This window comes from Neodiprion lecontei, chromosome 1, assembly GCF_021901455.1.
Source record: "Neodiprion lecontei isolate iyNeoLeco1 chromosome 1, iyNeoLeco1.1, whole genome shotgun sequence".
Classification (NCBI taxonomy): domain Eukaryota; kingdom Metazoa; phylum Arthropoda; class Insecta; order Hymenoptera; family Diprionidae; genus Neodiprion; species Neodiprion lecontei.
The window spans coordinates 7449054-7475008 of NC_060260.1; the positions used below are offsets into that span (position 1 = coordinate 7449054).

General features: G+C 40.6%; 6 protein-coding genes across 8 annotated transcripts; all 6 read left to right on the forward strand.

The window, feature by feature from the left end:
- The first annotated feature begins 3610 nt into the window (after window positions 1-3610).
- Window positions 3611-6624, forward strand: LOC107219367 (facilitated trehalose transporter Tret1). Its single transcript, XM_015657564.2, has 2 exons — window positions 3611-3763; window positions 4274-6624. The coding sequence occupies exons 1-2, from the start codon at window positions 3697-3699 to the stop codon at window positions 5635-5637; spliced, it is 1431 nt and encodes a 476-aa protein (XP_015513050.1). The 5' UTR covers window positions 3611-3696; the 3' UTR covers window positions 5638-6624.
- A 1348-nt stretch (window positions 6625-7972) lies between these two features.
- Window positions 7973-11690, forward strand: LOC107219370 (facilitated trehalose transporter Tret1-2 homolog). The gene is given in 3 exon segments (XM_015657566.2): window positions 7973-8103; window positions 9176-10473; window positions 10476-11690. Coding segments are annotated over 3 exon segments (1404 nt in total). The 5' UTR covers window positions 7973-8033; the 3' UTR covers window positions 10512-11690.
- A 1695-nt stretch (window positions 11691-13385) lies between these two features.
- Window positions 13386-16462, forward strand: LOC107219371 (facilitated trehalose transporter Tret1-like). The gene is made up of 2 exons (XM_015657567.2): window positions 13386-13518; window positions 13764-16462. Exons 1-2 carry the CDS (start codon window positions 13446-13448, stop codon window positions 15074-15076), a joined length of 1386 nt encoding a protein of 461 aa, XP_015513053.2. The 5' UTR covers window positions 13386-13445; the 3' UTR covers window positions 15077-16462.
- A 218-nt stretch (window positions 16463-16680) lies between these two features.
- Window positions 16681-17641, forward strand: LOC124293233. Of its 3 annotated transcripts, XM_046733285.1 has the most exons (3): window positions 16681-16848; window positions 16938-17101; window positions 17189-17641. In XM_046733285.1, exons 1-3 carry the CDS (start codon window positions 16844-16846, stop codon window positions 17509-17511), a joined length of 492 nt encoding a protein of 163 aa, XP_046589241.1. In that variant the 5' UTR covers window positions 16681-16843; the 3' UTR covers window positions 17512-17641. The 3 variants fall into 3 exon arrangements, 2 of the variants coding, with proteins under 2 accessions (XP_046589241.1, XP_046589249.1); XR_006903149.1 differs by having other exon boundaries at window positions 16681-17101; window positions 17212-17641; XM_046733293.1 differs by having other exon boundaries at window positions 16681-17101; window positions 17179-17641.
- Window positions 17642-18018: 377 nt separating this feature from the next.
- LOC107219368 (facilitated trehalose transporter Tret1) lies at window positions 18019-20111 on the forward strand. The gene is made up of 2 exons (XM_015657565.2): window positions 18019-18159; window positions 18230-20111. The coding sequence occupies exons 1-2, from the start codon at window positions 18099-18101 to the stop codon at window positions 19540-19542; spliced, it is 1374 nt and encodes a 457-aa protein (XP_015513051.1). The 5' UTR covers window positions 18019-18098; the 3' UTR covers window positions 19543-20111.
- Window positions 20112-23350: 3239 nt separating this feature from the next.
- Window positions 23351-25937, forward strand: LOC107219359 (facilitated trehalose transporter Tret1). Its single transcript, XM_015657555.2, has 2 exons — window positions 23351-23476; window positions 24420-25937. Exons 1-2 carry the CDS (start codon window positions 23404-23406, stop codon window positions 25730-25732), a joined length of 1386 nt encoding a protein of 461 aa, XP_015513041.1. The 5' UTR covers window positions 23351-23403; the 3' UTR covers window positions 25733-25937.
- Window positions 25938-25955: the final 18 nt, after the last annotated feature.

The window sequence follows — 25955 nt, forward strand, 5'->3', positions numbered from 1 at the left end:
TCGATATTTACTTCTTTTTTTTTGTTGTATTTTCATGATTTCGTGATCTATTTGGATCGGGGAGTAGAAGAAAAAGGAACCAAGAAAACTTCAATCCCGACATGGGAAAACTAAGAACTTGCGAAAAAAATAGTAAGATTGAGATCCCATTATAGTGTGGTGCTTAGAAATAACATTTCAAACCGTAGAATCTGTGTAATTTTTTTTAGTTTTTCAACAATAGCGTTGTCGGTATTTGTTTTTCGATTCGATTTTTTTCAAATGTCACCGATAGCTGAACAAATCTGAAGAAAAATTCCGAGACCTTTTTGCGTCGGTATATAAATATCATCCTATAAAATGATTTAATTCGAGGAGGGTGAGGTACATGGGCTACTAATTTAACGTGGATTGCCCCATATATATATATGTATATATATAGATACGTATATTGTATGTGTACCTGCAATGCAGGCGTTCGAAGGAAAAACTTACTTCAGGGTGCTTCAAAAGCGGCAAATATATGAACCAATGACCAATGCATCGAAATTAAAGATGACCGTTACAATCGAATTCTTGGTGTGTAGAATTTTATTGATTGTATTTGTTGGGGGGCGGGATTGAATTTAAATAATTGATTCGATTAGAAAACGATGTGCATGGCAAATGTATCTACATATAAATTTATACTGTATCCTGTGTCCAAAGCGTCTCCAATACTCCGATTTTTGTCATAACGAAAAGCTGAAACTGTTTTCTACATTTTCACGCAGACATTGAATGATGAATAACCGTAATCTGCACTTCTTTCGAGGCGGTATAATTTTACAACTGCCGTTTGTTTATTTTCAACTGCATTCTATACATGCATATAAATCAGACTTGGATATTTGAATAACGAGAAACTGTTGAGAAATTTTTTTTATCACGTATCGCAATATGTTTCATTATACATACGTTATGCACGTTGTAAACGACTTGAATATTTCAAAAAACATCAATTTCACAGTTAATGAGCTCGCGTGTTTACCACAGCTGTTATATTCTCTAGCAGAAAGTAAATTAACCGAAATAGAACGGCCATATACGCACACACGGTTTCTTCACAAAGCCTGCACCGACTACAAGGCGTTAGTTAACGAAAGGTGGGAACACCTGCTCCTTTAGTTTGTAGGGCAAGTTTTAACGAAGCGCTTTTGTCTCCGGTAATAAGTTTATAATAAGCTAAACCCAGCAGCGTGCGGACAGGAGGACGGAGGGAGGTTTCGGCTACGAATAGCTAATGGTCTTGTTTTAACAGGGCAACAGGATTTGGCTCGCAGTAATGTGAGTTGATGGGCCCGAGCCGCGTAAGGCGCATTGCAGGTCCGCAGAAGACTGCCGAAGAATGCTGCAAAATAAAAAGTAATTCAGCGGCTTCGGCTCGGTACGGAGCTAATGGACGGGACGAAACTGTGTTATAACGGGTTGAGGCGACGGAGAGATGGAGAATAACGTCGTATTTGGGTTTTTCTTGACAATTAAGGTGCCTGCCGGAGGCATCAGAGTCTTATATGTATTTCGACGAGTCGCGAGAGAGATATACAACGAGTAGCAAATTTTGTTTTAATTTTATCTCAATTACGATTCCCCGTTGCTTAAAATACCTCTGTTTACGCACCGTGTCGCGGAGAGATCAGGTGATGAAAATTCTTCTCGGCTCAAGAGTGTCACACAGTCAGGTGTTTCGAAAAAGTATATCATCAAAGATGGATGTAGAGATAAGGAAAAACAACATACACACGCGCGAGGAGAGAAAAATAGAAATACCTGAGCGCATGACTTCGCTATCGACCAACCGAATAGAACCAAGTTAAGAATAACTCTTTGCTTTGTTATCAAATATGCTAAACGTCACCGTTGAGCCCGCATTTCACGACAAGACTATATTTTACGAAAAATAAGTAAAGTCATTCAAACATTATTTTTTCACCAACTGATATACAACTTTTTTTTCAAACAGCTTATGTTACGCATTCCAAAAATTTTCTGGAGATTGGATTCAAAGCAGCGTCATAATTCAAAACAGATTTAAATCCATACCAGATGTATGATTAGAGAATTGCAGCTTCTCAGCTTTCGGCGAGAGCGAAACAACTTCCAGAGTACTCGATGGTGAAACCCACCCTGCTGATATTCGCTGCGGCAGTTTCCAAGTCACGAAAAATCGCGAATGATGATGTCGATGACGATAAAAATTGTCGACAAGTGCGAATATCAGTTTTAAATCGCACTCTTGACCTCAAGGGAGGAAAAAAATTCTAATGATAGCCAGAATCTCCGCGACGTTGCCATCCTGATACTCTCCGAGACTAAAAATAAACAAGGGATCGAATAAGGAGGGAATACTCGAGGCGACGGGCATTCCGGAGGTCAGCTGCAGCGCAACGAACTCGAGAAGGAGTCACCATAGAAACCTGTAGCACAGGTTCGAATTTATTGTTATTATACCGATGCCGTGCCCTTCCTGGCGCCTAGGTTGAAGGAACACTTGTCCAGAGTGTCCGGCGCAGTTGGACGCGCATCTCGTCGTCGAAAAAGGGCCAATAGAAATCCGAAGTCGATCCCCGCTACCCGGAGAACCATCGCCCTCGCCAAAGTAAATCCAAAGGTATCCAAAAACCAGCCTGAGTTTCTCAGTCGTCAGAGTTCACCCCGTTCGAGCGAACCACCGTTCGATTTTTCCGATCGCAAACATACCGTGTAAAAGTTCAATGTTCAGTTGACACGAGTTACCGGACGGTGTTAAAGTCGAGTACCAAGGCCGACGACAACTCCGGTAGGTAGAAACATGCACGCGGACTAACTGGTGCAATATTATGTAAATCAACCTCGATCGCTGCAGGGTGAAAATTTATTCCCATACCGACTGTTTATTAGCGATTCGCTTCGTTCCGTTGAAACTTTACAATTAAATTGCAAAGTGTTAATTCGATCGGGAGATGTTCGAATATAGAAAACAGCTTTCGGTCTCATTTATATGCGTGAGACAAAGAGGAGTAAAACCGGTCAGGCAGAGTGAGAATGAATGTGCAAGGTTGCGGTGGCGGGTGAAGCAAGGTCGGCTATTTCTCGTCCGATGCAACGAATCAAGTCCATCGCCTTTCGTTCTTCCTCGTGATTGCCGTGATTTGTCTCACGCGGAACAGCGCGTTGGGTGTCCAGTTAGGGGGACAGACCCTGTATGCGGAAAAAAATTTACCAAAACTAATGGGGAAGATAAATTGAATATGTGAAAGTATGTCAAGAAGGGACTAAATACGAGGGAGCGGATATATTGGTGTACCTGACTTAACGACGCCTGGGCTTTTGGGAATCATATATTGGGAGCTTACGGGAGGGATCGTCATTTCTGAAATTCTTTATTTTCCTTGTTCAGTCGTCATTACTAAGGCCCATAATCGCTGAGCGTTGAGATTTATGTGCCGGTTGCAGTAGCGGCTTTTATTTCAGCTTCCTGTATCTGGTAAGGTAAACCCGCAGAAGCTGTACAAGAATTAGACTAGACAGATTCCGTGATTGATAAAAGCATTATTTTATGAGAACAAAGCGTGGGTCTTATCTTATCAAAGTATAAATAGAGAGCATTTTCAGCTACCCAACTCAGATATGGTTTAAAGACGCACCTCATGGAGATCCAGACGCTCGCGCTCTCACAATTGTCCAGTAACAAGCAACATGGTTTACGTACCTTCGATCTTGCCGGTCAGGATTTTGTGGCCGCAATGGGTAGGAAGCGCAGGAGGTAAGTTTTCATCATCGAATTGATCGTTCATTTTTTGATCCTTTTTTTTAAACATTTTTTTTTTTTATCAAACAAAAACTTCAATCAGTGCACCATTAGTGAAGTTGCATTTTGAGAAATATTGCTTTTTCACACTCGATTCATTATTATCGTGTCGCTGAGAGTTCAACTGTAACGTCCTTCTCTTTCGATCAATAACGTCAATTCCACGGTTTTTCTTTTATACCTGCGGTTTATGAAAAACGAACGCTGGAGAATAGAACTTGCACAATTGAAGTGACGTGAAGTTCGCCTACGTATCCGTTCGACCGCTTTTATTTCACGCACCTTCGCAGCGTTGTAAAAATATAAAAATATTGTATTATATAAAAATATCATCAATAATCCCGAAACTCAGGATCTGAACAAAATTGCCTTGACATTATTGCCCAATGTAGTCGCGCTTCAGAGCAGATACTAAACAGTCCGTGAAATCTGTTCATGTTTATTGATGTTAACGTCTTCTTTCAGCGACCCTGGTAACAATCGTGGCCGGGTTGGTGGCAGGATGGTCATCACCGTACTTGGCGAAGCTGCTGGCAGATGATTCGCCACTGCCCATAACCGACTCGGAAGCATCTTGGATCGCATCGCTGATAAATGTAGGAAGATTCGTGGGTGGAATTCTGACGGCAGTAAGCATAGAGTATTTCGGTAGCAGAAAAACAATGTTCCTGATAGGATTTCCGAGCGCCCTCGGATGGATATTCATCATATTGGCAAATCACGTGATGTGGCTGTACGCAGCGAGGGTTCTGTGCGGTATCGGTATGGGAATGACCTTTGGTGCTTTCCCGATTTACATCGGAGAAATATCCGACTCCTATATCAGAGGAGCTCTGGTGACACTGGCAATGAACGGTGGAGCCGTGGGTAACTTCCTTGGCAACCTGATGGGGTCGTACATGCCAATGTCCTACTTCGCGATGATAACTTTGGTTCTGATAGCGATCTACGTCGTGCTGTTCGCGCTCGTACCCGAATCGCCTCACCACCTGTTGCGCGTCGGAAAACTCGAGGAGGCGACGAAGGCATACCAATGGTACCACCGCGGAGTCGAGATTAAGAAGGAAATGGAAATTCTTAAGGATTACGTGTTCGCTTCAAAGTCGACCTCGTTTAGGGACCGTCTTCGTGAGTTCAACGCCCCGCAGAACAGGAGAGCCGGTTTCATAATCATCGTCTTATTCATGTTTATGCACCTCAGCGGAACGAACAGCCTCCTCTTCTACATGGAGATAATATTGACCAGAGCCGAGGTCAAGGCGATCGCTCCATCCTCGGTCGTCGTTATCGCAGGTGCCCTTTCGATCGTGACAGGGTGGCTTGCCATGTACTTGATCGAGAGGTCGGGACGTAGGTTTTTACTCATCATTTCGAGCGTTGGAGTTTTCGCTGCAATGATGTGCTTGGGACTGCAATTCGCTCTGCTCGATTACCAGCCTGACGTTCCCGTCATGGAGTGGCTGCCCATCGGATCGATGATGGTGTACCAGGTCTTCTACTCCGTTGGTATCATGATCATTCCCAGTGCGGTGCTCAGCGAGCTCTTCCCCGCGAATCTGAAGAGCATGGCAGCGTGTGGCGCGGGCATATCGTCCGGGGTCTTTGCTTTCGTCTCCAGCAAGACGTACCAACCGATGGTTGACGCCATGGGCGAGGAGTACGTCTTCTGGCTCTACGGGTTCATCGCCGTACTCGCCGTACCTTTCGCCATCTTCACGATGCCGGAAACAAAGGGGAAATCTCTGCAGGAAATCCAGGAGATACTGACGGACAGTGTGACGCATGTGAAGTCCGAACACGCGAAGGGGATGAAAAACGAGGAAGTCTGAACTAATTGATGACACTGATATTTGTTGGCTACGATATTCACCACCGTTATACCTCACAAACATCCAAAAATTGTTTCCGAAAGCCATGTGACTTTGGTTACAGCGTATATTACGCAATTTTTGGGGTTCAATAGCCGGGCTACACGGCTCAAAAGTAGAACGCTGAGTTCGGTTCTCAAGACACGAACTGAAAATACCGCAAGAAATGGTCAACTCTCCAGTGACAAGCGGAAGCTTTGTAGTTTCGGATACCTAAGTGTATAGTAAGTTATTCGAATAGACAAATATAGGATAGTTGAATATCAGTCAAATTAGTTTGGTTGGTCAACCCGTAATTTTGCACGTCTTATCAATAAAAATGAAGAGATTATGAAGTTTCTAACTGCGTTTCAATCATGAAGATGTGTAATCAGTTAGTAATATGTTATGAAATAACGAGGACAAGAATAAATGGAATTTGGTATTTCGAGAGTAAATATTACTGGTCAGTGTTTGATCCGTTTACGCAATTGTTTTATAACCTAAGTAAGAATTGCTCATTGAAGGGTTTACGAATGGTTATGGTATAAATGAATGGTTAATTAAGACAAGAACTTTTCACTGATGATGCAACAATGTTTACTCAAGGCAATATATATCATTAAGCCTAGGATATGACACCTTTGCTTTGCCACACAAGGACTTGATCCTACCTATAATAACATACCTTGCAGCGTGGCATCTCCAACGCTCATCGCGGATCCAGATGCAGAATCGAAAAGACGCTCACAATCAGTCAGTATTCTTATACGAGTAAATCGCGAATGAAACAAAATCGAGTTTTATTTATAAAGAAATTTTGTTTCGATACGACTGAAAAATCATAAAATACTCTTGTTTCGGATCACCCGCTTTTTCTTAGATTTAATTTTGATTGGCGTGTGACCAATGCTATATGATTGTTCGATCTGAATGTGAAACATGAATAAATGCAATTTATTGTCCAAACATGCGGTAAATGTGTAAGGAAGATGTTCTCTGTTTTACCCACCCAATCCTGATACGGATAATTAAATTGATTTAACGATTGAAAAAAACGTTGCGCTATTTGAGAAAAGTTCAGATATTAAAATCATGTACGAACGATAGGGGGAAGTCCCGTAACGCCGGACACACATAGTATATCCCAGAGTCAAAACAGTATCTACAGTTTTCTTACGTAATTCGAACATGTGCAATGGACGTAGCGATGGGGGTATATACCGCATGCAGCAGCGTGTATTCGTGCGTTGCCGAGAGCCAGTTCACATTCAAGTCTGCATAAATTTGCGTCACACCTAATTTTCACATACTTATATTTTGAAAAATTAGTGGTTCTGTTGTTTTGTTTGTCCTCTGGGATGTTTGTTGGTATGTATTCTTTCAAACAATGTCCAATGAAAGTTGATATATTGCGAACGAGCACATATTTTATCATTCACGCGTGCATTACGTGTCCCTAATACCGGACACTTGATTTGTCCCCCAGTACCGGACATCCATTTTTTTCTCATATTTTTGTTACTTATACAAAACTTGCTCCTACTTATTTTAGTGATATTTTACCATAACTAACCAATCGAAAATAATCAAGAATGGAAAATGGTCCGAAGAAAACACGAAAAAGGCAGTTCAAAAGATCTTGGGTGGAAATATGACGGGTAGAGAAGCTGCGCTGAAAGATACACTATCAAAAATACCATGCATGGCTCAAATTTCAAAGAACTGGTGCATGAGGTGTGCACAGATATTTCTGGGTTCTATGGCCAATGTATTTGTGAACATTGCAAGATTTATTAATGATTTCTTTCCAGTCGTACTATCAGTGTCCGGTACTAGGTGCCTCTTTTCTGACTTACTGGTTTTTACTACTAAATACAATAATATTTTTTACTTAGTTTAACGTTAAATGATAATTCACAAAGTTACTATATCATTCAAAATACTCCAAAGATGAACATAACAATAAAAACCATTATGTTTTCACGTAGGTTGGGATTTTATTAACGAATAACCTTATGCGTCCGGCACTGGGGTACTTCCTCCTACTGCAGACAGGGAATACGAGTTTTTCTATCAAGTCATTTGCTAATCATATTTACGGATAAAATTTTAAATGAAACTTTATCAGGGAAAGAGAGGATTTCGATTTCCTTGATGAACTGATATTGCCTACAATCTATTTGATCGGAGCATATCGCACGACGCGCGAGATGCGAATAATCGACATACGGAATTAGATTCGGTAATTTTATCTTATCTGAGAGACAAACAATCGTTATAAAAGTCACGGCATTTCGGAATCATATGTTAGTCCTCTTGCCACAGACGTCGAATGAACTAGCGTCGTTCAATGTCTAGTGCCGAAGTGTTGAATTATGGCTTTCATCAGGAACATTAGTTGGTTAGAAAACGTTCTTTGGCTGCAATGGTTCGCCGCAGCGACAGGTTAGTGAAATATAATCGATAATTAAATTATAACAAATGAATTAAAATACATTTCTTTCAAATCGAGTGGTTCTACAATTTGTAAGAAATACTTCTTTTTCTCAATTTTGATTCATAGTTAACGAATTATGCGAAAAGGTGATATTATAATCCGAGTCAAAATCGTTAGCATAACTTGTAACACATCCAGAATAACGTTTGAACGGGCAGATAGTTATTGAGTTGTGTAACCATGTGAATGAACACCATCCACCTTGGCGACAAATTGTTCTTTGAAATGTCTTACGATAGCGAGTGGATATTTCGTCCTTAGACAAGTGATAGAGAAGATTTAAAGAAAAAACGAAGCTAAAGCTAGCAGCCGAACGTTCTAATATTCATTCGAATAAGGTAGAGAAGTCCGAAAATCTAAATTTTGTGAAATACCTTAAACTCCCTATATTTTTATAGAATTATTTAGATAACTGAACTGCATTTTTATATTTCTAAAAAGTTTAACATATTTGGCTGCTAGCTTCAGCTTCACGAAGAACAAAACGCAATTTATGCTACTTTTCAAGTTTTTAACCAATTTTCTTAAACTCTCAATTACAAATTTCGCACAAAAAAGTGTTGCAATGTATTATGTCACCAAGGTACAGCTTTTTACATAAGCTTCGCATTTCGATAATAATAAGTACAATTACTAACAAAAATTAAATTTCGAATCTTGATAATGTGTATTTCCAACAGTTATAAAAATTGAGAAGAAATCTGTCAGCACACTCAGTTATCTCTTCAGGCTTAGAGCCCGGCTGATGCCTACGCGGTAACCTTGTACTGAATTGCGCCCATTCATGCAAGACTAGCACTTCTGGCGTTGAGTTTTGTTTATGGTCGGTGGATTTGAATGTTTTTTTTTTTTTTTTCTAATAACGGTAAAAAATTGAGAAGCTTCAGTGTTCCTAAGAGCCCTTATTATAGTGGAAAACGCACGTTAGCGGATGCATAGGAGTTTGATACAAAATGTTGAAATGAAATACGGTAATGTTCGAAACATAAGACGATGATAACGAGCTCTCATCATTCGCAGCATTACTGATGTCGACTACCGTGGGGCTGATGTTTGGTTGGACATCGCCGTATCTACTGCGATTAACAGCAGAGGATTCAGAACTTCCGATAACTTCGAACGAGGGTTCCTGGGTGGCATCACTTTTGAATCTCGGTCGATTCCTGGGAGCATTTGTTGGCGGATTTTGCGTCGAGTACTTGGGAAGCAAGCAGACCTTGACCGCGCTCGGTGTGCCTCTGATAATGGCGTGGATCTGCATCATGGTTGCAGATTCAGTGATCTGGCTGTACGTAGCCAGAATTCTGGGCGGTATATCGGTGGGGATGTCTTTCAGTAGCTTTCCTCTTTACCTCGGCGAAGTCTCCAGTCCAACGATCCGAGGGACTGTGGTGACTTTGGCGATGTCTGGATTCTCGTTCGGCACGACGATCGGCAACGCGATGGGCGTCTACTTGTCGATGAAGGTCTTTGCCTACGTCAGCATCGTCCCGAGCATTTTGTTCGTTCTAATATTCCTGTGGATCCCCCAATCTCCTCATTATCTCGTACGCATAGGAAAATTGGAACAGGCTGAGAAATCGATTGCTCGATACAATCCAGGCGCAAACAGCAAGCTCGAGGTCCAGCACCTGAAGGAATTCGTCGTCGCTCGAGATGGCCTGTCGTTCATGGACCGCATGCGAGAGATGAATATCCCGCGAAACCGACAGGCCATGATCATCAGCATCATGCTTTTCTTCTTCATGCAGTTCAGCGGAATGAACTCCCTCGTTTACTACATGGAAATAACCCTGACTGACGCAGGGATCACGTTCATCGCTCCGGCCACTTTGGTCATTATACTTGGCGTTCTGGGAATTGCGGCCGGTTGGGTATCGATCTTCATAGCCGATAAGTTCAGGCGGAAAGCGCTGATGATTGTCTCGAGCGCCGGAGTTGGAGTGAGCATGGCTGCCTACGGTACACACTTTGCTCTGCTAGACGGCGGATTTGATCCGGAACCGTTGCAGTGGCTTCCAGTCACAGCTGGTGTAATTTTTCTATTGTTTATCTGCATCGGACTCATCCCGGTTCCCAACATGATCCTCAGTGAGATATTCGCTCCAAACATCAAGAGCGTGGCAGCCTGTTTCGCCAGCATTTCGATCGGTCTCTTCGCTTTCGCGGCATCAAGAAGTTACCAACCGTTAGTGGACGTTATTGGCGAATCTTGGGTCTTCTGGCTTCACTCTTTTCTGATGGTGCTGTCTATCATTTTTGCTGCTATTTGGATGCCGGAAACGAAGGGAAAAACACTTCAGGAAATTCAAAATAATTTATCAGAAAAATAAAGGATTACGATGACAAGTATTGAATAAGCAAACCAGATAATAGGTTTTTTTTTTGTTATCATTGAACATTCTCGTTAATCAGAATCTCTACGCAGTTTGGTTGAACAAACTCATTTCACATTACCGTAAAAACTTGGAGATTGCGAGACCCTCTTTGAGTCAACTGAGCACAATATCAAGTTAATGTTAATTAGCCTAAATTCATTAAAACCTTGTCCAAGCCTGTTCCTGCTTTTTGCAAGTTTCAAACGAATGTGCTTTCTTGAGTAAAATTTTCTGGATAACCATGACGATACTGATATCTGTAGGGATGGTTGGAGCTCGTGACAACAGTCCTTACAATTAGCCAACATTCACGAGTACGATGTCGCGTCGGCATTGAAGTCGGGTAAATTAAATTTAAGAATAGTACGAATACTGAATAAACTTACGAAACAGGCTGAGCAAAGACGAAAACGTAACTATGTGTATAGTTTAGAATGTTATACTTTCCGAAACCAAGTAACGAAAATGGAGAGAAAAGGAGACTACAATAATTTACGCTTATTTCATTTCTTGATATCTTCAACTTTAGACACGAAACAGATAGTTATTACTGATTTTCGTATCTTGAGTTGACGATACAATTTCTCATGATGACAAATACTGCCTGTATGCGTCGTAAACTATAATATAAAAATTAATTATTGTAGAATTATCTTTGTTCCATTAAGAAGTAAATCAGCAATTTCACTGTCAACATGAACCAATCGGTCTGTTTACCGATACCACGGTCTTACATACAGGTCTGGAAACTCTGGTGGTGGGGGTATGTCCTCTCATTGAAGCACCGGCCGTTTCGCCTAGTGACCACGAGTGTCGCTGCGATAGAAGATTCAGGGTATGCGAGAGAGATGGAAACAGGTTGTTGACCGTCCGAGCTGTTTCCGTCTCTGTCACACAGCCTGGATCCCTCGATAGCAGCGACACTCGTGGTCACTAGGCGAAACGGCCGGTACTTCAATAGAGGACACCCTCACCATTGAAATTTTGAGCGAGTTTCCAGACCTGTATGTAAGACCGTGACCGATACAATCACTTGAACGCACTTTTTCTTTACTCGTCAAACGCTGCGTTTACCGGCGATATCGATGCAACCACAAACTGTACAAATTATGCTATTCAATTAATAAACAAATTTCTAAACTAAAATGTGACGGCGCCGCCTTGTGCGGTATTCAAAGACTCCCTATAGAGTCGGTCTGGGCTTGTACGCTCATACATTGTTAGGTAAGTGAAGTAACAAATTATTGTTATTGGTTAAGCAATTCTCAGACAGAAATCTCAATATATTGTCAGAGTTTACTGCAACTCTCAATTTGGATCGTTGATTCATTCAACTGGCGCCCGCTTTATTTTACCTGCGTTTCGTACCAAAAGTAATCGTTTCTGCGACAATGAAAAGACTCGTATATCATACTTCTGCTATATAAAGTATCGCGTGCATTACGGAGGCAAAACCTTTTTCGGTTTACGTATTTTGCAATATTTCATTTAGTTAGCGCACGCTCACCTGCGACTTCTATTGAAAACCTTACGCTCGGCGAAAAAACACCTATTTACCTCCTTGATGCACGGTCTACTTTTATACGCTATTTATACGTCCCAGTGCTTGTTGGGATAGTATTAAAAAATGAAATGGAAAATACGACGTCAGGTGTGTGAAGTAGATGACCACTGTTTGCGTACAACAACAGGTACAAATCATAAGTATTTTATACAGTAGAGACTTGATAACCACGGCGAAAACAACTTAACAGAAGTTACCACCATGAATTACTGACCTGTAAGTGTAATTGGCCAAATATTCATGGCGCCCCGATATCCCACACGAATTTTAGCTAATATTACTTGGCATGGAAGCGTGGCGTGAGAAGTTTTTTAATCATTATTTAAACGTAAAATCGAAGAGTAATTGTAAGTACAAACAATCGCTGCTAGTAAGTTATGTTATGTTAAATTGTTTCATAATACGAGACCATCCCATAAACAGGAAAAAGCAGCCACTGAGCTTTCCGTGAAGGTCAGGGATGCGTGTGGACAGGAAAAGAATTAAGGCATTTTCCGGGTGACGATCCTAATACATTCGTCAATAAATAGGCAGTTTTGACGGTATCAAAGAGACAGGTCGACGTCGAAATAATTAGTATTATACGAAATAGCTACGAATAAACTACGTTACCGAACTTCACGATCCGCTAACTTGAATTGACTTGTACTTGACTAATTTCTTCTCAAGACTAAGTTGACTGCGTTAGATGACACTGAGGTGAAACATATGAAACGACATTGATATAAGGACTCACGCCCCAGTCGAAATCGTTAAAATCACCAAGAATTGTGGTACATGTATACCTATTATTGGAATTGATATTTGCATAATCATTACGTATTAATATACTAGGTATCGATTACTCTGAATATTACTGACGCCATACATTCGCACGACAAATCAGATAATCTTCGATGTGACACATGTGACAATTCTGCTATTCTATGTATTAATATGTAAAATTTCAAATACAGAAATTTAACTATCCAACTTTGCGGTACCTTTAACCAGAACCAGCTTGACAATTGAAGTGGTGTTGCACAGTTATTAACTCTTACTTCATAACTTTCTAATAATTTCATGAATTAATCTATTCGGTAAATAACAAATTTAACACCTAATGAATAAATAACAACAAAAGTGACTTGTCGAAATCACCAGCGTGTATAAATAACATTATAACGAGATGAAGGAAGAATCCTCATTTGAAATATTACAAATATTTGCTGTACTCCAATATCTTATCTAGCGCAGGTACATACTATAAAACTCATAGTGCTTGAAAATTGAAGTTCAGTTCGCTCAAATTCTGTGTGATTTAACTTCCATCGTTCAGCAACAACGTTTGTGCTAAATTATCAGTTAAATGTTGATAAGTACCAAAACCGGTAGCTGGTTCACAGGTACCTTATGGATGCAATGGATCGCAGGAATATCAAGTAAGTAAAACACAATTATCTAGTCGCGTTATTTACTACATATTTTACAGCCACTTGAGTTTAGAAAATATTTGAGGATAAATTTAAGTCTAACAACATTGGAATACCTGTTGAACACTAAACGGTAAAAACTTAATTACGGAATATGTTCCGACGTGAAAAAGATCTGCATGACTGGCAGAAAGTTTCGCACAATCATACGACGAAGTTTCTGAACCTTGTTACGAACTTGTGATCATTTTCAGCATTCTTAATGTTGATGACGATTGGCCTGAAAATCGGATGGACCTCGCCATACACGGCGCAGCTAATGTCAGCAGACTCGCCACTACCATTGACCACCGACGAGGTATCATGGGTTGCATCCCTAATGAATGTAGGCCGACTTTTAGGGGCGATCTTCGGCTGCATTGGGGTCGAATGGATCGGTAGAAAGCGAACGTTGACAATCGTTGGTTTTCCAATGATACTAGCCTGGATTTGTATCATCGTCGCCGACTCAGTAGCGTGGCTCTACGCATCGAGGCTTTTAGCCGGACTGAGCTTGGGAATATCATTCAGCAGCTTTCCCATTTTTCTGGGAGAAATTTCGAGTCCAAAAATTCGAGGCACGCTGGTGACTCTCTCCGTTTCTGGAATGGCCGTGGGAACACTAACCGGTAACATAATGGGTGCCAACCTCTCGATGACGATCTTTTCCTACATAAGCCTGGTGCCAAATGTATGCTTCGTCCTGCTCTTCCTCTGGTTGTCTGAATCTCCTCACTTCCTCGTACGCGTCGGAAAAACAGAGGATGCGATGAAATCTATAATCCGGTACAACCCGAACATAGATCCTGAGATCGAGTACAAATCAATAAGGAACTACATCGAAAGCTCAGGTTCTCCGACAATCAAAGAACGGCTACGAGAGTTCAACATACCGGAGAATAGACGAGCCATGATCATCACAATCGTATTGTATTTCTTCATGCAGTTCAGCGGGATGAATTCTATAATTTATTACCTGGAAACAGTTCTCACTTCTGCCGGGGTGAGCGTCATCCAGCCCTCTACATTGGTGATCATAAACAGCGGAGCATCAGTTCTGACTGGGTGGGTTGCGGTGTACATAGCTGATAAATTCAGACGCAAGGTACTCATGATATTCTCAAGCGTTGGAGTTTCCGTGACCATGCTGGGGTTGGGGGTACACTTTGCTCTATTGGATAACGGGTTTGATCCTGACTCATTACAATGGCTGCCAATCACGACTACGATACTTTTTATGATTAGTTTCTGCGTTGGAATGATTGGCGTACCCAGTATGATTCTAAGCGAGCTTTTCGCCCCTAACATAAAAAGTGTGGCGGCCGGTATGATTGGCATTTTGAGTGGGGTTTTCGCCTTCGGGGCGACTAAGTCATACCAACCTTTGATAGACACCGTAGGAGAGGCTTGGGTTTACTGGTTGCACGCGTTGCTCATGATATTCTGCACAATCTTTTCTGCAGTTTGGATACCGGAAACGAAAGGCAAATCACTACAGGAAATACAAAATTTATTGATGAAAAAGTAGGTGACACTGTGTGTAGGGATTCAATTGGAACGGTTTCGCCATGTTGACTCAAACTTATAAAAAATTATCTTTATCGGGAGGAGGAGGGAGGAAGGATATTGAAAATTAGGGCACCGCGGTGCATCTATTTTACGTAACATACCTACGACTATTTCAAACTTTGAATGTAATCAACACTTTTCCACGTGCGTCAAAAGATTGCACTTCTAAAAATATTTTGAGTTTTGTGTGGTGAAAAATCAGAAAAGTTAACCAAGGTATAGTTGCTTGAGTCGAGTAATAGGCGCACCTTCCCTGAACAGAATTCGGTTCTTGAACAGGACAGCAAAAGAATGTTGCGAAAATTGGCTGTGCGAGTTGTTTTTTTAGAAGACGCTCTGCTTCGGGATGGAGAGATTGCCGATTCATGGTAAGATAAGAAATTCATAATTTATGTAGCAATAAACTAGTGTTTACAATTCCAACGCGTTGGTTTTTTTTTTCGAACATTTTTTTATTACAGTCTAATTTTCAAGTGTCAAACCACACATCACTGACTGAAGTTTCGATTACTTTTCGAATAAAATATCAAAAAAATTTGCATCAAGCGGATAAAATAAAAGAATTAATAACGTTTTGCGCTAAAATTTTTTTTTGAATATCGTTAATCCACTTTCTGGAAAAATTTCACGAATACAAATTTCAACGAAACTAGTAGAGTTATATATAATGTAATTATTTACGGGTATATAATTAGTATTATTTCAAGATCATGGTCCTTGGCTAAGGAATCAAGATCTTAATCGGGCGGATTTTGTAGTGACAGTCATGAAGTGACGTGATAACAGCATAAAGACAAACGAAAGCTGGTAGAATATACTTTTAATAGAGCATCTGTATTTGATAAGCCTGGAGTGATTAAAACACGATATTAGTTGTAAGTATTGGCATAGAGATAAGCAATAGGAATAGAGATAGTGAAAATATTCATCAGGCAATAAACACAACTTGTACCCTTTCAGAAACGCGAGATCAATGTGCATTCGATTTGTGAGCGTTAATGAGCGGTACATTGTGTTCTGCGTAAATACGAGTTGCTTTCTGAAATGACAGTCAAGTTCACGGCACGTTCACAGCCTTAGAAATTCATTTATATCCGTGAGTAAATCGGTAACCTATAGCGACATCTGCCATGCATATTTGATATCATTTTCTATTAGCCCGACGCATAGCGTCATTACGTATGGAGCAGTTTCACGATTATTCTCTTCTTGCACCCGCTGTTGCTATCCAAATCGTATGAATTCGATAGAGCTGCAGAATTTCGTAAATTCAGAAAAAATATTAAACTTTGAAAAAGTTTTTGTATTTTTGCATGCAAGAAATGTTTTGTGTGATCTTGACAATAAATCATTTTATCAAGAACACATCCGTACTATTCCTTGTATTGTTCATTATTTTTCTCAAAGGTGCCACATTCGCGCTAACAGCCTGACAGCGTCTGGCTGGCATCAAATTATCATGTCACATGGAGAACCTCTTAATTTTATCTGTCGACTTAATGCTTAACAATAGCCCGGAGTTGACGTAGCAAGTCAGAGCACAGCAGCAGCCACAGTCAGAATCGCAGTTCAGCGAAGAGTGTAAACGTGTACGTCCATATATCTGAACCGAATAAAAACTGGGTGTGAATATATTGTGGTCACAATGGAGCGCAGGAATCGGAGATGGGCTGAACCAACGATTATATTCTAATCCATATTGCCAGGAGCTTGGCAACGGACGCTAATGAAGTTAAGAAATTGAATAGTTGACCCGCAATCAATACAGTTCTCGATAAGTTCTTAGAGAAACACATAACAAGACGGTTCGCTTGTCACAGCGCTGATAGCTATCTTCGCAGAGATTCTCATGTACGGTTGGTACTCTTCATACCTAGCCCAACTCACAGCGGATGGATTATCACTTCCCATCACGACATACAGCCGAGGTCTTCTCGGTTCCCTCTTTGCTCAGCCTTGGAAGACTGGAGGAAATGTGGGTTCTGTAAGTGTGCAGTTATTTAGGAGCAAGAGACGTTGAGACGCTTGGTTTCGGGGTAAGCAAATCTTATCAAACGACAGTTCAATGCAGTTGAAGAAGCCGTGATGTTCCAGACAGCGGGGCCAAGGAACCACGATGTTCTAGGCTTAACTTCCAATCCGAGTGAACCACGATCAGTCGGTCCGGATCACCCCGAGGAAGGCGGCAAGAAGAACTTGCGGATGATGAAACTTCTTCCCGTTTCCTCATCCCTCGTGCCAGAGCCCAAAGTCAGCGAACTGCTCCCTCTCCGGGTCAAGTTGCACTTAAATGAGCTTTGCTTGCTACATCTGAAATTGAATGCAACCCATTCGCTTCAAGTCATAGCAAATCATAACGTAGGAGAAAATTTGTTAAAGCTTTTGAATAACTAGTCCATCTTGCGTTTTGGAACTCATAGAAAGATATCATCATTCCACGGATATTTTGTAAAAAAAATTGTTCAAAATCCAGTTTACTTATTTTTCTATTCCAAATGAATAAAAAAGCCAAGTTACTAGTTAATTATCACGATGAGGCTTTGTCGGTAGTTCAGTTTCAAACTACTAGCTGTTACGTATCTCTTGTTGAAGCACTTATCACTAGAATGGAATCGACAGTGAGTAAGGCATCCCACTAACGATAGATAAATATACAAACACCTGAGGCTAATATAAAGCAATTAAACAGCAAAAATTTTTCGGTAAGAAGTAAGTCATTGCCTTACCAATATACTTCATCCGAGTTCAAGTTCATTGGTAGAAAACTTAGAATACATAGACTTATCGCACTGTAACTCTTTAAGACGTTACGTTAAGCTAGTTAACTGTTAAGTCAAGTGCATAACCACAGGAGGTAAGTTCTGTTATCTTATCACTGCAATGATAAGAAATATAAATCAATGTTCATCAGCTGGTCCGTCCAGTATCATTTATGTGTTCAATGAGTGAGCCTCCGGTCGCTCTCCCAAGTTGTAATCAATATGATATCAAGATTCGCGTCCAAGCATAGCCAGTGGTTGCAATGGGTCAGCGCTTTAGCAGGTTAGTAAAGCAATAAACCCAAATCAATTAGCCCGTAGAATATAAGAATAAAGAACGTTGCTTTTCGCAGCTCAACAGATGCTCTTTGTCGGCGGATTGATGCTGGGCTGGTCATCACCGTACCTGGCTCAATTGACAGCCGCGGATTCGCCGCTCCCCATAACAACAGACGAAGCGTCTTGGGTAGCATCGCTTATCAGCATGGGTCGGTTATTAGGAGCCATTCTTGGGGCAGTCAGCGTTCAATTTCTCGGAAGTAAAAGAACGCTGATCATCATCGGTTTCCCATTCATCCTCAGCTGGATTTGCCTGATCGTCGCGAACTCCGTGGTTTGGCTATACGTGGCGAGGTTCTCCTCCGGAGTGAGTATAGGCATGGCTTTTAGCAGCTTTCCTCTTTTCATCGGAGAAATTTCAAGCCCTGCGATTCGAGGAGCGTTGGTGACCCTTTCGACGACTGGACTGCCGGTCGGAACGCTCGCTGGGAATATAATCGGTGCCTACATCTCAATGGCCATCTTCTCCTACATCAGTCTGGTGCCTACCATCGCTTTCATCATCCTCTTTCTCTGGTTACCTGAGTCTCCTCATCAACTCGTTCGCAGGGGCAACCTGGAGGCTGCAGGGAAATCGATAATCAGATACAACCCAAAGGCAGACGTCAAGTCCGAAGTAGCCGCGCTGAACGATTTTATAACGAGCACAATCGCTCTGACATTTATGGATCGACTGCGAGAATTTAATATACCGCGGAATCGGAAAGCTGGTACCATCGTAGTGCTCTTGTACACGTTCATGCAATTTAGCGGATTGAACAGTGTGACGTTTTACATGGAGATCATCTTGACTGATGCCAAACTGACCGTCATTGACCCTGCTATGATGGTCATAATTCTTGGAGCACTCGGAATCGTTGCCGGATGGCTCGCGATGTACATGGCCGATAGGTTAGGTCGAAAGATTTTAATGGCCGGCTCGAGTCTTGGAGTAGCTTTGGCCATGGTCGCCCTTGGCGTGCATTTTATTCTTCTCGAGCAAGGCTTTGACCCCGTGCCATTGCAATGGCTGCCAATACTATCCCTGGTAAGTTACCAGGTATTTGTTTATCTCGGAGTGACGCCAGTGCCCAGTATGATTCTCAGCGAGATATTCGCGCCCAACATAAAAAGCTTGGCAGCTTGCTTAGCAAGCATTTCTGCGGGCTTAACAGGATTCATTTCCTCCAAGACTTATCAGCCGCTAGTGGATGTTTTCGGCGAAGCATACGTCTTTTGGATTCAGGCAGCGATAATGGTTATTGCGATGATATTCACGCTGGTTGTCGTTCCCGAAACAAAGGGAAAATCGTTACAAGAGATTCAGCAATTACTGATGAACAAGTAAAATCTCACAGAAAAACATATTTGCCGTGTACGTTGTCCAGAGTTGTATGTTCAACACAGTTCTGAATCGTTCTAAACCAATGACCGTCGTCCTCAGCACTTCGCTACGATAAGAATCAGAATTTTTTTTTTTTTTTCTGAGCTAGATAAATCGTTAATCGTCAATTAGAAGTGAGAACGAATGATGAGTTGCTTACCAGGCAAGTAAACAGAAGCTATAATTTTTCACCTAGTTTCATACCTATCAATCTTACAGTTTTTTTCAACAACACGATTACGCACAAAAACTGACGCGCATTTTGCAATATCTAGCAAATCTTAGTACTGTAAATATGCTCGAAGGAACGAGCTAACAAGTTGGTCCAGCGTCATCGTAAATCACAAAGATTGACTAAAATTAGGAGCTAGCATAAAACACATAGGTGGTAAAATGTCTACATTATACTCATAGTAGGCGACGTAATATCTAAAACTTTTTTAACTTAATTATTTGAACATCATTTCTTAGATAATTTTTATAATAATTTTTTAAATTTGTATGCATATTATAAGATACATGCACAAAATAAAATCGAGCAAAATCAAATTATGTATATCGATGCAATTTTTTGGAATACCGCAATACACCTGCCTAATTTTGCTTCGTGGCAAATTCTGTAATAATCGTTTACTCATTAAAGAAATTAGGGTTGCAGAAATTGACCGATTCAGCGGCCAAAACCACTCACAATTTGAAACATTTAAAACGTCACCGATTAACCAGTCAATTGATATTTCTTCAAATTAGTTTTCAGCCAAATTAACTATTGACTGATTAAATCGTTTACCCATTTCGGACGGTTAACCGATCTTGGCCGGTTGACCGATCGAATTATTGGCTAATTAACCAGTTTAACCGACTTAATCGATTAAGCTTGTTAGATTATACAGCCATAAAAGATATCAATTGCGCCCGAAGGTAAATTTAAGAAATGAACAAAAGTTGATTACAGCTCATGTGAATCTTGATGAAGAATGAGGTTCGTATTTACAATAAACAAGGTTCTTTCAATGTTACTAGATAACAAGTTTATTGACTGATGAACATGCGACGATAAGTTCAACTCAATTGAATTATCTGACGATTAACTTCATAATCTCAACTACTCCTCAATACAGCATATTTGAAGTTTGTTGAAAAATTACTTGAGGGATCAGTGCAAAAACTTATACGCAATTAAACTTGTACATTATCTATTCCCACATATATCATGTCGATTGTAAATGTCTGAACGTCTTTGATAAGGATCCACGGAAACCGGCGCTCATTATTTTGAAAAATTATTTTGTAAGATTTGAACCGATCTTGAAACCGGCAGCGTTTTGGTCGTTCCAAATTCACATAGAAGGCCCGGTATGTTATCTTTGTCGGGTGAAGATTTCTAATTTCCTAATATGAAAACCTAAAAAATAACCTAATCTTGCGATGATAAAGCTAATCTAAACTCAGCACTCACAACGAACGAAGTCATTAGGATGAATTTCTTTGCGTAGATTACATTTGCCCAGAAAGACACTGGTATCGGTTAATAGATGCATCAATTGCCTTTCATTATGACATATTGCAACACCGCCATTTGATCGACAATGAGTGATGCATTTTATAAAACTATTGACAAACATTATTAATCAGTAATTCACATGAGATAAAGTGAATAAACCACATAAAAATACAAACGATTGTATGCTTCGGAACAGAGCTACGATTTAGTGAAGTGCTATTAAATCTTGACCACAGTTAATAAATAATCCAGCACGTCGATTCATTTTTCACAAATTAGTGTTGCAGCCTCAGATAATCCCACGATGTCAAATCAAACCCTGCGATACGATCTAGTTCAACCGAATACTGAGATAAGATGCTGTTCTACTTAGTGGACAAAATCACGTACATCCGGAAACAAAATTCGAAACTTTAATATCCCCCCGCAGAAGAACATCGGGATAACCGTCATTCTGCTTTACATACACGTTGATGCAATTGAATGAGTAGACTGCGTATTATTTTACTAAGAAATTATTCCGACCAAGGACGGTTTGACTGTTATTGCACCAGCTACAATGGTCACAGTAGACGGTGCAATTGGGGTTTGCAGTGGACTGGGAATGGTTTATTTGACTACTAAATGTGGCGGAAAAAAATTGCTCACCGCTTCCAGCGCCGGAGTTGCTGAGTCGTTGGTCATATTAAGTGCAAACTTTATTCTTTCAAGTGGCGGATTGAATCCTAGTCTTGAACTTCTCCCCAAGGTTGGGTATTATTTACCTGCGTTAACTTCTACTCAGAAATAACACCGAGATGGTTCTGGATAAAATAAACGAGGATCAGACTTCAAAACGTTCACGATTCCTTCGCATTACGTAGACAACCGGAAGACACACGCGAAATTTGAAGCAGCTTTGCACGCTCGTAGAAATAGATAGATCGTAGATCGCTAGCAACAAAGCAGTTACCCGACAATACCACTACAAACGTGATGAAAGGGAACCGTCGATTAATTGAGGGGTTACATCTACTTAAAATTTTTGAAAAACTCGATTCGTTCAAAATTGACGGAGTTACGGTCGTTTTTGCAGTTAGGTTCCGCATGCCGCGCGACTTAGGAATAACGGAGCAGGTACTTTATATAAAAAGAGGACCGTTATTTAAAACACACAGCTGCTCTATTCGATTGAATATCGAATCATAAATTTTATAACACTTTTCTCGACGATTGCGACGTTCGTGGAGTGTAAAGACTGTGGTGGTGCAGTTAAATTTCGAACGAGCGCAACGCGTGGACTAGGTTTTAAGATTTATCGTGTGTGACAAGTGCAACGATCGCGTAATTCCATCGTGTTCGTACGCTGGCCACACGTATGAAATAATCAGAAGGTTTATATTTGTAATGGGAATAAGCTGCGGCCGAAATTGTCACGCGTGAGGGACGGAAGAAGATGAATGATGTCGCGAAGACAACATCAAATTGCAATTTTAGAGGCTGCTACGTCTGCAGAAGGATTGTTGTATGAGCCGGGCATCGATGATTCAGTTTAGAGATAATAAATTACACTTTACCTATGTATACACCCGACTTTAAAATAACGCGTTTTTCTCGAAACGACTTTTTCAGAATCGGTGACAACGATATCACAAAAATGAGTGGACCGTTTTATTTGAAATTTTGCATACATTTTTTTTATATCAAAAGGCAGTCCTTAATCGAAGGATTTTTTTTTCGATGCATACTTTTTTTTATATCAAGGAAAATGAAGTGATTTTTTCACCGAAATTTAGACTTTCACTTTCGATCGGCGACCATTTTTTCGAAAAGTAACGTTGTATCAAATCCTTCGATTAGGGACTAGATAATGCGATACAAAAACTAAATTTATTTGGTTTTTTGATTTCAAGTGATTGGTTGGGAAGTTACAGTGGTCACCGCGGAAGGCCCTTTTTGAACAGTGGTCCGAGGGATACATTATATCGTTTACATTTATGAATTTTTTCCAATAAAAAAATTATAAAACATATTCAAAGACATACCCTTTATTGTGGAAAAAAAAGTTCGAAACCTGCAACCATTATGCCAAAAAAAAATCACAAAAACGCGCCATTTTTTCGGTCGCCAACTAGGTGTAACCCCTTGAACAAGCATTTGAACAAGAAGAGGCTCTGAATTTTTTGAATATTCACTGTTTATCTAAAATCTTATCAGTACTACAGATGTACGCAAATATTACCCAACATCTACACATTATCACATGATCTGGAGAAGGTGGAGGTACTCGAGTATATATATTCGGTAGCACGCGAAAATTAGCGAGTAAAAAACCCGTGAGTATGATTGAAACGTGCATAAAAGAACGTCCGCACAAGAGAGTTTTGTGGTTACAATGGATCGGAGGCCTAGGAGGTTAGTGATTATTAACGAGCTAAGTTCGTCGAATTGCTAATGGCCGGTTCATCTCAAATCACTGAGAAGCTTGGGGGGGAAATTCAAATCTTAATATAACTATATAACAATCTTTGGTAATTTGAAGAACGCTTTTTTAAGCGGATGCAACACTGCACCGATTCGGTAGTTTAAAAAATAGTTGACAAGGTACTCGATTTTTTGCGACACATTATTTTTTAATTGAAACCATGAAAAGTTAAAAACGTCGAGAAAATCACATTTAAAGAAGTTGAAGGTCTTATTTTTCTTGTGATTTGTGCAGACAATTTTCATTTATAAAATATCTTCCGATATGAAGAAAAAAAAACCGGAAGATTCATCTGATCACATTTGTCGGATTGGATGCATTTTCAAAGACACCTATGTCGATTTGCTAACTTTTTTTTTGCAACCCTAAGTTCGTGCGATATGATCATTTAAAAAAAAAAAGGTTCCGAGATACGCGAACCTTGTATAAATTTTTTGGAAGTGGCTGATCGGGATGGAAAGGGGGTGTAGTATCCTCTCGAAATTGCTATTACTCTTGTACTGATCGATGCATGCAAATTTATTTTTAAAAACATGCATATTTATGTCAATTTTTTGACAGCTACAAGATTAGGCAGGTTCTTCTCAAGTCCATCGATTGATTGAAAAGTACTAGCACGTTTAGAAAAAAGTGCACTTGTACGATCTTCAAAACCAGCGAGTTTTCCCAAAGGAAATGGTGATGACTATGAAAGGAGACAAAAATTTTATGCACAAAAATCTAAAGAAAAACAGGTATTTACAACTGACCAGGGACTACTATATCTTTCATCGAATGATTTGAATTTCTCCCCGCTATCATGTTGATCGATTTCAGATGAACCCAGTCTGATACCTCACAGCGTACTGATGGTTATCGTTTGTCTAATTACAGCTTTGCTGCTGCTCTTCATCTCTGGATTGATGATAGGATGGACGTCACCTTATATTGCCAAGCTTACAACCCCTGATTCAACATTACATATTACCCCAGCCGAGGCTTCCTGGGTGGCTTCGTTAATGAACTTTGGCCGACTGACGGGAGCAGTGCCTGGCGCAGCCAGCGTTTATTATTTCGGAGGCAAACAGACGCTGTTTTTCATCACCATCCCTATGATCGTCGGCTGGATCTCCATCATAATGGCAAATTCTGTAGTTTGGCTGTACATAGCAAGATTCGTCAGTGGACTGAGCATGGGAATGAGCTACAGTAGTTTTCCACTCTATCTTGGAGAAATCGCCAGCCCCAAGATTAGAGGATCATTGGTGACATTGGCAAGCTGTGGTGCGCCGGTGGGAATGCTTTGCGGGAACATAATTGGTGCCTACGTTGACATGCCAGTCTTCGCCTACATAAGCCTTGTACCAACCGTCGTCGCCATACTCCTCTTTTTGTGGCTTCCGGAGTCGCCGCATCACCTACTCCGAACAAACCAAATCGGGAAAGCCGAGGAGGCGATCGCAAGATACAACCCGGGAATCAATATCCACGTTGAGGTGAAATCCATTCAGAACTTTCTCACTGCGTCGAACTCCCAAACGTTCCGAAGTAAACTGCGGGAATTCAATATTCCCCAAAACCGGAAGGCTGGGCTCATTATCATCGGGCTTTACTTGTTCATGCAGTTGAGTGGACTCAATAGCGTATTGTTTTACTTGGAAACTATTCTGACGAATGGCGGATTGACCTTTATACCACCGGCCACGATGGTCATGGTAGGCAGTGGAGCTGCAATTTCTGGTGCTGTAGGGGCAATTTATTTGGCTGCCAAATGTAAACGAAAGACGTTGCTCATCGTTTCCTGTGTTGGAACTGTCATCTCGTTAGTGCTTATGGGAACACATTTCGCCCTTTTAAACGGTGGAACTGATTCTGCTGAACTACAGTGGCTGATAACATCGTCCGTCCTCATGTACGAAGTTTTTGTTCACGTTGGACTCTGTCCTGTTCCTAGTATAGTACTCAGTGAATTATTTGCTCCGAATATAAAGAGCATGGCAGCTTGTATAGCCAGTGTTTCAGTTGGACTCTTCGCCTTTCTTTCCTCCAAAACTTATCAACCCCTGGTGGACCTGATGGGTGAGGCTTACGTATTCTGGATGCACGCATCGTTCATTGTAATTGAAATAATATTTGTCTGGGTATGTTTGCTGGAAACGAAGGGGAAATCTCTTCAAGAGATACAAGATGCATTGCATAAACGGTAAATATACAGCGACTGACCCAACAATGTACAATTATTACTTAAATTCTGATGTAAATACTTTGAACGTAAAGGCTATGATTTATATGAAAATAAAAAATCTTATACAAAAAATAAAAAATAACCATGGTGGTGGTAACGATTCTGTAATTCTTCGTCCCAGATGTCTCTAATATCAGTTTCTATCTCAATAAAACTAACGGAAATTATCCAACTGTGTCTAATTC

What these genes read in the sequence shown, in the direction of transcription:
- LOC107219371 (XM_015657567.2), top strand. Translation starts at nt 13,446, where the DNA reads ATGTTGATAAGTACCAAAACCGGTAGCTGGTTCACAGGTACCTTATGG. An exon ending in ATGGATCGCAGGAATATCAA is followed by an intron (nt 13,519 to 13,763) that starts GTAAGTAAAACA and finishes GATCATTTTCAG; the next exon opens with CATTCTTAATGTTGATGACG.
- LOC124293233 (XM_046733285.1), top strand. An exon ending in CTGGAGGAAATGTGGGTTCT is followed by an intron (nt 17,102 to 17,188) that starts GTAAGTGTGCAG and finishes AGTTCAATGCAG; the next exon opens with TTGAAGAAGCCGTGATGTTC.
- LOC107219368 (XM_015657565.2), top strand. Translation starts at nt 18,099, where the DNA reads ATGATATCAAGATTCGCGTCCAAGCATAGCCAGTGGTTGCAATGGGTC. An exon ending in ATGGGTCAGCGCTTTAGCAG is followed by an intron (nt 18,160 to 18,229) that starts GTTAGTAAAGCA and finishes TGCTTTTCGCAG; the next exon opens with CTCAACAGATGCTCTTTGTC.
- LOC107219367 (XM_015657564.2), top strand. Translation starts at nt 3,697, where the DNA reads ATGGTTTACGTACCTTCGATCTTGCCGGTCAGGATTTTGTGGCCGCAA. An exon ending in ATGGGTAGGAAGCGCAGGAG is followed by an intron (nt 3,764 to 4,273) that starts GTAAGTTTTCAT and finishes GTCTTCTTTCAG; the next exon opens with CGACCCTGGTAACAATCGTG.
- LOC107219359 (XM_015657555.2), top strand. Translation starts at nt 23,404, where the DNA reads ATGATTGAAACGTGCATAAAAGAACGTCCGCACAAGAGAGTTTTGTGG. An exon ending in ATGGATCGGAGGCCTAGGAG is followed by an intron (nt 23,477 to 24,419) that starts GTTAGTGATTAT and finishes GTCTAATTACAG; the next exon opens with CTTTGCTGCTGCTCTTCATC.